Here is an 11,024-nt window from a genome sequence, read left to right on the forward strand (position 1 = left end):
GGCCCTGGTCGGGCTCATAGCAGGGCCGATTGGGGAGTTGGGGAGCCGCCCCCTGTCATGCACAGAGCAGGGCGGATTGGGAGGTTGTGATGCCACCCTCAGTCACGCTAAGGATAGGGCTGATTGGGGGGTTGGAGCACCACCCCCTGTCACACTCAAGGCAGGGTAGATGGGGAGGTTACGGTGCCACACCCAGTTACTCACAGAGCAGGGCCCATCAGGAGGGTTGGGGCTCCGTACCCTGTCACACACAGAACAGGGTCAATCAGGGGTTTGGGGAGCTCCCCCCTGTCATGCACAGAGCAGGGCCCATCAGGGGGTTGAGGAGCTCCCTGCTGTCATCACAGAGCAGGGCCTTGAGTATGTGGAGGCTGCTTTAGACACGAGACCCCAGGTTACCGAGTCAGGGCGCGTCTCTGCAGCTCTTCAGTCGCGCGGTCCCCGCCGCCTTCCTCCCTCTCCTTTCCCCCTTCCCCGGCCCCACGAGCGGTCCCCGCCGCGCCTCACCGCTGCATCCCCGCTCTCCTCAGCTCCGCCCGCCACGCCGGTCCCCGGGTCGGCCGGCTCGGGGCTGCGGGCGCGTCGCTTCCCGACGGGGCTCGGGGAGAAGAAGGAGTAGAGAGTCTTCTGGCCGATCATCCCGAAGCCGCCCGGGGACCCGCGAGGCTGGGGGAAGCGGAGGCGCGCCGCCCGGGGTCCCGCGAAGCTGGCGTTGGCGGTTCGCAATTGGCGCCAAGCCGCGCGCGCATGCTCCCACCGAGGGGGTGGGCTGGGCTGGGCTGGGCCGGGGGCGGCGGAGGGCGCAATACGCATGTGCGGGAGGGGCGGCTGGAGGCAGGGTTTCCTGAGGTCGTCCGTTCATTTGTTTACTCTTCATTCACTCATCACACCTTTGCCTTGGGGCAGGTCCCCGCATTCTCCTCCCTGTGGAGGGGGAGGAGGGCGGAGAAGAAAAGATAAAAGTACCTGCCAGGTCAAGTAGGAGTGGGAGTGAAATTAGCATTTAAATAGCATTTGTTGAGCTCTTAGATCTACTGCATTATCTCATCCAATTTTCACAACCCATTTTACTGACCACTAGCTAAGGCTAAGAACAGCCCAACTTACTGTGCCTTACCTGTAAGTTTTGGGGAGACTTTGAGGACGTGAAGGTTGACCTCCAGAATAGTCATCCTCTGTAAGGCACCCCCGCCCCCCAATACACCTGCCTGTCATTCCCTCCCCATAGCCAAACCATCAACAGGTCCAATTGGTTGTCTCCAAAAGAAAGCCTGAATTCAGCTGCTGCTCTCTCCATCTCCTGGCTAAAATCCCAGAGGGTCACATCTTTCAAGTGATCTGTTGGAAATGTAAAATTATTCATAATAAAACAAACAGTTTCCAAATATGCTTTAGCCTAGAATGCCAGCTCGTCCCTCGTGTGGCCTTCACACCCTTGCACGCAGCAGTCCCTACCTGGAAGCTTCGGGTCTCCGCCCGGGACCCTTCCTCTGAAAGGCCTTCTCCTGCCCGTCACTCTATTTATAGCTTCTGTATTACCGAACATTATCCTCTGTATTCTTTCCTTGTTTATTTCTGCCTGCATCTCCAAAATGTAACCTGAGTGAGGGCAGGGACTGTATTCTTCTTGTTAACAGAGGAGTTCCAGCGCTTAGAACAGGGGGCTTGATGGGTAAGAGAGAGAGAAAGCTCGTAATTTTAAATCATTTACCCACACAGCAACTCCCTGTGGGGATCCCAAATGAATCCCCAGGAAGAGGTGCACCGAGTCACAGCTCCCAAACCACAGGGTGATCCTCAAAGGTTACAGAGCAAATTCTAAACTCCAAACACGGGAGGACAGTACTTGCAACTCGCCCAGGGGGCCAGCAGGTGGCGCGCGGAGGCCACCCACCGCCTGGCTTTGCAGCGCTGCCTGCACTTCCCAGCTCCCCGGTCGAAATCCACCCGGAAGTACTGCTGCGGACCCGGTGAGTGTTTTCTCCTTCCCGCCCCCCTATCGACCGTGTTCGCGGGGTTCGCAAGCTGCGCAGACGCTGAGGTTTTAAAGAGAACCCTGGGCACCCCCTCCCCACGCAGGTGTTAGAGTTATTTTCTTATCAGAATTCCGGTACTTGCCTGTGGGTCACGTTGAACTGTTTACATGTAGATTAAGAATCACATCCAGCCCTAGTCGGTGTGGGTCAGTGGGTAGAGCGTGGACCTGCGGACTGAAGGGTCCTGGGTTCGATTCTGGTCAAGGGCACATGCCCGGGTGGGCGGCTGGATCCCCAGTGGGGGGCGTGCAGGAGGCAGCTAATCAATGATTCTCTATCTTTCTCCTTCTCCCTTCTCTGAAATCAATAAAAGTATATTTTTAAAAACTTCCAGGAGCTGGCGGGAGGAGTGCAGGCATTTGGGTCTTTGCAAGCTAGGCCAGCTGATTCCAGCATAGCCAGGTGGGGGAGACTCTGGGCTGAACCAGATCATCACAAAGGACCAACCATCCCAGCTTTAACCCTCTACTTCCTTCCTAGCACGTGGCGTTAAACTAAAAATGGAAACTTGAAAACACCGAGGAGGAATGCTGCTGTGGATCACTTGGCCAGAGAGCATATTTTTGCATCGGGGACAGAGCCTGGGCCGTGTCTCTCTCTCTGCCCCACCACTGACTCCCAGGTCTTTGCTCTGTGGACACAGGATGGACAGGTTCCTGGTGAAGAGGGCCCTAGGGGGCCTTGTGGGAAAGAGGGAGCAGGAGCAGACAGGAGCCGGCCCAGCTGAGTTGGGAGAAGACGAGGAAAGCACCAGGAAGAGGCCCAGGAGAGAAACGCCGGGGAATGGTGCTGACGTGGCCGGCCTCAGCTGGCAACGCATTCGATCCGAGGGCCTGGACTGCGATTACACAGTCCTGTTTGGCAAAGCCGAAGCGGACGAGATTTTCCGAGAGTTGGAGCAAGAAGTGGAATATTTTACAGGTAAGCAGGGGACTGCCGGTATGTGCTAAAGGCTTGCTCGACAAAACTAGTCTATGTTTGGAGAAATCGGAACTCAGGAACCATTAATTACTGATGAGTTTAATTGATTCAACACATATTCTTCGGGCCCCTGTGGGCCAAGATCCTCGCTAGGCGCTTGGGATAAAAACTTAAACAGGATTGCCTGCCCACAGGGGGCTGACAGACAACTAGAAGGAACCTCCATTGGGAGAATCATCTGGAAAAGTTGAAAAAGAAAAAGATGCTGAGTTCTGACCGAGGTCAGTTGAATCGGAGTAGCTGGGGGCACAGCCTGAGCATCAGTGTTTTCAGAAAGCTGCCAGGTGAATCCAACGTGCAGCCAGGGCTGGGAGCCACTGGCCCAGGAGAGACAGCAGATGGCCGGGTAATTCTGCAGTGCTCTCAGCATCACCAGAGGACTCTGTGGCTTTTAACTCCAGTGGCTGGGCCCCACCCCACAGTCTAGTGTCTGAATTCTCAGGTCATGGAGAGGCTGCTGGGGTACCACGCAGTGAGAACCAAGGTGGCAGAGCACTGGGAAGCTTGGGAAAGCCCACAGGGGACCCCAACCTACAGACGAAACCGTACTGGCCCCACCTTTCAGGGGGTCCTATACCCTTGGTCTCCACTGTGGGCAAAATCACCCCCATCAGTGTGTATCAACCCCTAACTTTATCTCGCTCACATCTCAGCCTCTTTATCCTGTTCCTACTGTAGTTAAGGTGATTAAGTTATGGTGTTTTTAAAGTAATTGGAGCAGGACCATGTTTCTCTAAGTGTAGGACAAGAATCGCTGTTTTTTTAAAAATATATTTTTATTTAGAGAGGAAGGGAGAGAGATGAGAAACATCAATGATGAGAGAGAATCACTGATCGGCTGCCTCCTGCACGCCCCCTACTGGGGATCGGGCCCACAATCTGGGCATGTGCCACAATGACTTTTGAGGAGGGGTCCTTGGTCAGGTTATTCAGTTATTCCTGCCCTGGCTAGGTAGAGGAGTCGTTAGGGCATTGTCCTGATATGTCAAGGTTTCAGGTTCGACCCCAGGTCAGGCCATATACAAGAATCAACCGCCCTAACCGGTTTGCCTCAGTGGATGGAGCGTCGGCTTGAGGACTCATGGGTCCCAGGTTCGATTCCGGTCAAGGGCATGTACCTGGGTTGCAGGCACATCTCCCGTGGGGAGTGTGCAGGAGGCAGCTGATCAATGTTTCTCTCTCATTGATGTTTCTGGCTCTCTGTCCCTCTCCCTTCCTCTCTCTAAAATCAGTCAATAATTTTTTTAAAGTTACCCTGCATCCTCAGGTAGTGAGTGTGTAGGCACCCACCTGCCCAGGTTTCTGAGCTGCCATGCTTCATCTGCAGGTGCGCTGGCCAAGGTGCAGGTGTTTGGGAAGTGGCACAGCGTGCCAAGGAAGCAGGCGACGTACGGCGACGCTGGGCTGACCTACACGTTTTCAGGCCTCACTCTGTCTCCAAAACCCTGGATCCCCGTTCTAGAGCGAGTCCGGGATCGTGTTTCTTTGGTGACTGGGCAGACCTTCAACTTTGTGCTCGTGAACAGGTGATGCCCTACTTGTCTTTTACTTTTGCTTTAGGCCCCTGCACTGAATTTTATCCATCTCTGCCTCTTCCAAAGGGACAGTTTAGGATTTCCTCCATATTCGATTCCTTTGCACAGCGGGTAACTCCTTCGTGCATGGGGCTGTGGTTGGTGGTGGAGTGGCGTGAACAGTCAGTCTCCCTGGAGCTCATGCCGCAGGGGAAGGGAGAGGTGATTCACAGATGAACAGTTGAACGAGATCATTTCAGACGCCGATAAGTGTCTTGCTGATTTGACCAAGAATGGCCGGCAGGAAGGGGTCTGGGTTCAGGGCAGGGTTTCTCAACAGGATGTTTTGGGCCAGATAATTCTGTGGTGCGGACTGTCCTGTGTATTGTAGGGAGTTGAGAGCAGCATCCCCGGCCTCCACCCACTAGATGCCAGTAGCAACCTTCCCGTCATTGCAACCAAAAGGTCCCCAGACATTGCCCAGTCCCAGGGTGGGGCAGAATCCTCCAGGTTGAGAGCTCTGGGTTTAGGGGATGGTGGTGAGAGGAGGGCTCACAGAGGCGCTGACTTTTGCACTGATAACTAAATGGAGAGAGAGCAGGAGCCACACAGCCACTGCCGGGGAAGAGCAGAGGTATCTTGGTGTCTATGGAGTGAAAAATCCCATTGATAGTTCCAGAAAGCAGTGAATGAGGGAATGGGGTCTGGGGTGAGCTCAGAGGTGGGCAAGGGCCAGACTGTGAAAGGAATAAGGATTTTATCTAGGTGTAGGGACTTTGTTATTAATCCTCACCTGAGGATTTTTTTTTCCATTGATTTTTAGAATGTGGAATGGAGGGAGGGGGAAAGAAGAGAGGGAGAAACATTGATGTGAGAGAGACACTTCAATTGGTTGCCTCCTGCACGTGCCTGACCAGACTGGGGAATTGAACCTGTAACCCAGGTATGTGCCCTTGACCAGAAATCGAACCCACAACCCTTCCGTGCGAGGGCTGACACTCTAAACCAGGGGTCCTCAAACTTTTAAAACAGGGGGCCAGTTCACTGTCCCTCAGACCGTTGGAGGGCTGGACTATAGTTTAAAAAAAAACTATGAACAAATTCCTATGCACACTGCACATATCTTATTTTGAAGTAAAAAAACAAAACGGGAACAAATACAATATTTGTATTTGCCTGTGGCCCGCGGGCCGTAGTTTGAGGACCCCTGGTCTAAACACTGGCCGGGGCAGGGAGAGACCTTTTCATGAGGAAGGTTTACATATGTGAACCGGGAGAACTAGAAAACATGTTTTGGCTTCTATGGGTTGTTGACTTTTAAAGCATGTGATCAATGAGGACTGGGTAACACAGTGGAAAGGCTCTAGGCAGGGCTCACCCGCAGGCCTAGGTAAGGCCTCGCAGGAACAGGCATGCCGGCAGCGGCTTTTCACGGTGAGAACAAGAGGATGCTCCGTGTTGGCGCGTTCCAGGAGCGAGCTGTGCTGTGAGCTGTGCCTGCTTCCTCACTGCAGGTATAAAGACGGCTGCGACCACATCGGGGAACACCGAGATGACGAAAGAGAACTGGCTCCCGGGAGCCCCATCGCCTCCGTCTCCTTTGGGGCCTGCAGAGACTTCTTCTTCCGGCACAGAGATGCTCGAGGGAGGAGCCCCTCCCGGAGGCTGGAGGGGGTCAGGCTGCCACTGGCCCACGGGAGTCTACTGATGATGAACCCCCCGACCAACTCTCACTGGTATCACAGCCTCCCCGTCCGCAAGAAGGTTCTGGCTCCGCGCGTCAATCTGACCTTTCGTAGAATTCTGCCTACTAGAAAGTAAAAACATTTTCCGGTTAGCACTTCTGTTTTCTGTTTCCTCTCGACTCGAGGATGGAGCTGACATTGCCTTTACCAACAGGGAAAGAAAAGGTTTAACGTTACATAACAATTCAGAAAGAGGATGTTTCTATCACATCAGTACGTGATGAAATAGCCTGGCTCAGTCGGTAGGAGCGTAGTTCCATCCACTGAAAGGCCCCAGGTTCGATTCCTGGCCAGAGCACATGCCTACATTGCAGTTTCGATCCCTGGCTCCAGCTGGGTGCATGGTCAGGGCAAGTGTAGAAGGCAACCGATCAATGTTTCTCTCTCACATCAATGTTGCTCTCATTCTCCTTTCAACCTCTCTCTAAAAACCAATGAAAATGTCCTCGGGTGAGGATTTAAAAAAATAAATTATGAAAGAATACCAGTTGATTTTTTCCTGAAAATGATTCTTTTATTGCTATAATACACAGCAGATACAAAAGGTACCTTTAGCAAGTACATAAATCAGCAGTTATTATGGCATAAACTACTACTTTAACTTAGGTTTTTCCAAAAAGAAGCTGTTTTGTAAATAACTTAAAACTAGAAATAAGATTATTTGGCCGCTACTTAATGCCTGATAATTTACAAAATGAGGAAGTCAGCTTTATGTCGAGTTAAGCGACTCTGCACAGTATCATTTTACAACCTTGGCTCCCACCCAGGCCTGACCAACAATCTGCTTACAACGTGTTCAAAGGATCAGCCCCTCCATGCCCGGCATCTCTCTTTAACGGCAGGTTTCCAAGAGCAGCAGTTACTCAAAGCTACAGGTTTGCAGTGCAGTGTAAGGTCACACGACTGGGTATCTGTTCCACCAGCCTTGGGTAACACAGGTAGGTCCACTCGTTTCAACATCAAAGCCAGGGTCTGCCACGGAGTCAGGAGGGAGCAGCAGTGAATGGATGGACCCAACGCTTCCAGCTGCTCCCTTCACCCCGCCGGCCATGACCTGGAGAACCTTCACAGTATGTTCTATCCGTGATGAGAGTCTGCGTCCTCAGGATGCAAGCTGGGCCTGGTGGGAGCGTGGCCTCTTGAGCTGTTAGCTGACACCCAGGCATCGTCTAGAAGTGTCCGCCTGCTCGCCCCCACCAGAGGAAGTGCAGGTCCTAGACTTACCTCAGGTGGCCTTGTGGGTAGGTCTGATTCCAAATCTTCTCTCTGAAGAGTCCATACGAATTTGGTATCCTTTTTCTTTTTTTTTAACACACACAAAAAAAATCTAGCTAAAACACAGATACTCCCGTGTCATCAAAATGCCTTCTGCCCTGGTCTGTGTTCGTGAGACTTAACTGAAGAGGGAAGAGAATGCTCACCGCAGTCTCTCTGTATTAGGCTGCTGGGAACAAATACATTTAGGATATGGACCTATAACAGAATGACAATACTAGGTGCCACCTGTAGTTGTGTTTAAAAAATAACTTGGACATCTTTTTGTGGAAAAGCCTGGCCTTGGATGGTCACTGAATCTAACCCTTTACTTTATGATGCGGAATCAGGTCCATGGAGATTGCAGCCCCGGGGTCAGTGCCTTTCCTTCCGGATCAGGCTCTCAGATCCAGGCAGGGCTGTCTTCCTACGCAGCCCTGGCCCCACCTGTAAGTCTTACGAGCCCCGCACGAGCAATAAATAAATGGGTGAGAATAACTGTCCAACTGGGTCTCTGTGTGAGAAAGGGTCTTCTACAGAGCAGAGGGGTCGCAGGTGAGCCGATGCCGCTCCGTTCTGGCTGTTGAGGCGGGTGTATAACCCACCCAGTCCCATACTGAAGGTAAAAGCAACAAGTGAGCCGGTCACTAGCACCGACGCGGTCGTGAACGGGTTCCCCGAGGGGCAGATTTGGCAGATGAGCTTTCACTGGATATAAAGGGTCGGAAGGCTAGAAAAAGACATAGAAAAAGGAAAGGCAGGTGTCTGTAGGCATCCGTCACCTGTCCTTCAGCCAGCCACTGAGAAACCTGGAAGAGAGCTTTTCAAAAAGTGTTGCTGCAGCTCTTAGAGCAAGTGCGTTTTCCAGAATGGACATGCTACAAAAGCAACCGGAAGTGAAAGGCACTTTTTCTTCTAAATTGTTGCCTTCAATAATTTCACTAACTCTTGTCAACAATTTTCAGATGGGCCTGCTTATTAAAAATAAAAGATCTGTGCTGAGACATCCGAGGACGTGACAAAGTTAACGCCCCTCGGAGAACACCTAGCGTATCAGAATATAAAAACGATGTTTCCCGGAGTCTGATTTCTTTTAATCACCTGTATGAGGTGCAAAAAGGTGCTGTAGACATACGAGTGCTCTGCTAACACGACGACGAGGACACCTTGCAGGGCGCACTAGTGAGCGGCTCCGGGCGGTTTGGTTTGCGTTGGGGCCACCTGCTCCCGGGGGGAACCTGCTCTCAGAACACACCAGGAGGCGGGGACTCTCGTGGGGCTGCCTGCACACACCCGCGGCCTGGCTTCGTGGTCTTCCTGACGGCGTGGGCAGCGCCATCAGGTCTCGCTCTGGGGCCGGCTCAGTCACTCTTCAGACTTGTACTCCCGGCTCTGGTGCATCTTGGAAAGCACGCGCTCGTAGAACAGCAGGTAGGCGCTGGAGGACAGGACCTCCTGCAGGCTGGCCTTGCGGACGGTGTCGTCGGAGACCCACAGCCACTGGTTGCTGGTTGAGAGAGGGTTCTTGGCCGAAGGCGGGGACCGTCGGTAAGTCACGAAGTGTCCGGAGTGCATGTCTCCATGGTGGACGACAACCGCCATCAGCCGGAAGAGGTACGTGGAGGAGCTGACCGGTAGGAACAAATGCCAGTGGTTTACAAAAGCGAAAAGTAAAACAACCCTAGATAGTCAACGACAGGGGGCTGATAACAATGGTCCAGCCGTACAAGTGAATGCTACACAACCATTAAAACACAGACCTGTATTTACTGGTACGATGCCCATTCTATGAGCGTCTGTGTAAGTGCGCACGCACACATTACAGAGTGGAAGACATTAAGGATTTAACTGGTGATCTAGGTGGTATCCCAAGATATTAAAAGTTTTCTGCTTTATACTTTTTCTACATACATTCATACATGTATGCACCCATACACATAACATATTTAAATTTTATAATTCTTATATTTATAGTGACTTCCATTTTGGACAGAAATAAACTGGAAGGCATAATAATGAAGTTCCACCTATAAATGAAAGACAGCCATCTCCACACTCATTCACTTCGTGAAGAGCTAACTTTGGAAACCCAGAGAAACAGCAGCCTCCACGGACTGAAGGCTGCCTCTGAAGAGCGGCTCACCTGTAGTCCGGAACCACCGGGAGGGGGAAGGGCATTGGGGCTGGCAGGGTGGGCAACAAAGATGGGGAGCAGGCACCATTCATAAAGATTTGGGTTCTGGGGCCCCCTGGCTGATTCAGAACTGCAAGAGAAAAAGGCCCGAGGCAGTTTAAATTAGCAACGGGTGTGGGTAAGCAAAACATGGTTTGGATTACTGATTACGCTGAAATGTAACTACCCAATAATGCTGCAAAGAAAATATATTTATTTTTGTTACTGTAAAGTTTGCTGCCTTTTTGTCCCTGTTTTAATCACCAACAGGAAAAGCACATGGAGCTCCAGGTCACTGTTCACTCTGACGGTTTTGTAAATCGCTGTCCGCTTAAGGGGCCGGGTCAGAATTAAGCAGTAGCTACGTGACTGGTATTTTGACCTAAACCTGCAGTTTCTCAACCTTGACATGATCGACATGTGGGATGGATAATTCTGTTGTGGGGCCTCCCTGTGCATTGCAGGATATCTAACATCATCTCTGGCCTCTACCTTCTACATTCCTGTGACACCCCTCTCGGCCAGAAATGTCACCAGCCACGGCCCAATGTCCTCTGGGAGGCAAAATTCCTTGTTTCGAACCACTGACCTAAACCTCCTCTCTCCTTTCATTGTCAGCTTCTAAGGAATACCAGCATGTAACAGTGTTCACACGTGCTCATGGCAGTAGGTACAATAATTAAGGAGATATTTCCATCTCATTTCCTCTCAAGTGTCACATGGGAGGGGCTTTAGGTACAAGGAGTTCACTGTTGGCCTCTTTAACCATGGCCACCACGGGGTGACCGTGAGCAGACCTGCACTCCCACCCGGGAAGACGGTCGGGACTTGAGTGGGAGCATGAGGGAGTGGTTCAGGCTTGGAGCGCTTAACATCGGTGGGCTTCCTCATCTCTAACTCTGAAGTTCTCTACAGAGGATATCAGATGCCTTTATAACACTGCCCAGCACTGCCTTCTAGTGCCCGTTCCCTGCTGTTGGCCTGGGACCAATCATTTCACCTCTTGGCGCCTTGATTTTCTCCTCAGTGAGACTGAGGATAATAAAAGCATCAATCCCAGTGAGATGTTCAGTGATCTCTACCCAGGACATTTCTTCCCCACACTTTCTGTATAATTGAGATGACTGTGCTAAGGGGGAAAATAGAAGAAATTCACTGGGCCTGGCTGGTGTGGCTCAGTTGGTTGGGCATCATCCCCTGCACTGAAAGACCACAGGTTCCACTCTCAGTCAGGGCACATGTCCAGGCTGCGGGCTTGATCCCCATTGGGGGGCCAGTAGGGGCCGGGTAGGGTGCAACTGATCAATGTTTCTCACATCAA

The 11,024-nt window shown here is 51.8% G+C and overlaps 3 protein-coding genes across 10 annotated transcripts in view; 1 reads left to right on the plus strand and 2 right to left on the minus strand.

The window, feature by feature from the left end:
• UNG (uracil DNA glycosylase) overlaps positions 1 to 730 on the minus strand; it is an 8,671-nt gene extending 7,941 nt beyond the window's left edge. Inside the window, exon 1 of the mRNA XM_006762022.2 lies at positions 508 to 730. Within this exon, the coding sequence (XP_006762085.1) occupies positions 508 to 639 (132 nt within the window). The 5' untranslated portion in view covers positions 640 to 730. The remainder of the gene's footprint in view (positions 1 to 507) is intronic.
• Positions 731 to 853: 123 nt separating this feature from the next.
• On the plus strand, positions 854 to 6,371 carry ALKBH2 (alkB homolog 2, alpha-ketoglutarate-dependent dioxygenase). Of its 7 annotated transcripts, none has more exons than XM_015562847.1 (4): positions 854 to 1,970; positions 2,517 to 2,957; positions 4,345 to 4,543; positions 6,046 to 6,371. In XM_015562847.1, the coding sequence occupies exons 2-4, from the start codon at positions 2,564 to 2,566 to the stop codon at positions 6,350 to 6,352; spliced, it is 900 nt and encodes a 299-aa protein (XP_015418333.1). In that variant the 5' UTR covers positions 854 to 1,970; positions 2,517 to 2,563; the 3' UTR covers positions 6,353 to 6,371. The 7 variants fall into 7 exon arrangements, with proteins under 7 accessions (XP_015418333.1, XP_006762089.1, XP_006762088.1 ...); XM_006762026.2 differs by having other exon boundaries at positions 2,680 to 2,957; XM_006762025.2 differs by lacking the exon at positions 854 to 1,970 and adding an exon at positions 1,978 to 2,124 and having other exon boundaries at positions 2,680 to 2,957.
• Positions 6,372 to 6,768: 397 nt separating this feature from the next.
• USP30 (ubiquitin specific peptidase 30) overlaps positions 6,769 to 11,024 on the minus strand; it is a 21,169-nt gene continuing 16,913 nt past the window's right edge. For both annotated transcript variants that reach the window (XM_006762027.2, XM_015562845.1), the window contains exons 11-12: positions 9,674 to 9,794; positions 6,769 to 9,157 (exon numbers count right to left, since the gene is read on the minus strand). In XM_006762027.2, coding sequence (XP_006762090.1) covers positions 8,896 to 9,157; positions 9,674 to 9,794 — 383 coding nt within the window. In that variant the 3' untranslated portion in view covers positions 6,769 to 8,895. The remainder of the gene's footprint in view (positions 9,158 to 9,673; positions 9,795 to 11,024) is intronic.

The sequence above is a fragment of the Myotis davidii genome, unplaced genomic scaffold (genome assembly GCF_000327345.1).
Source record: "Myotis davidii unplaced genomic scaffold, ASM32734v1 scaffold478, whole genome shotgun sequence".
In the NCBI taxonomy this organism is placed as follows: Eukaryota; Metazoa; Chordata; class Mammalia; order Chiroptera; family Vespertilionidae; genus Myotis; species Myotis davidii.

Excerpts from the sequence above, each read along its gene's own strand:
- ALKBH2 (XM_015562847.1), top strand. The coding sequence starts at position 2,564 with ATGCTGCTGTGGATCACTTGGCCAGAGAGCATATTTTTGCATCGGGGA. Across the intron at positions 2,958-4,344 it reads AGAAGTGGAATATTTTACAG|GTGCGCTGGCCAAGGTGCAG; the intron begins GTAAGCAGGGGA and ends CTTCATCTGCAG. Across the intron at positions 4,544-6,045 it reads AACTTTGTGCTCGTGAACAG|GTATAAAGACGGCTGCGACC; the intron begins GTGATGCCCTAC and ends TCCTCACTGCAG.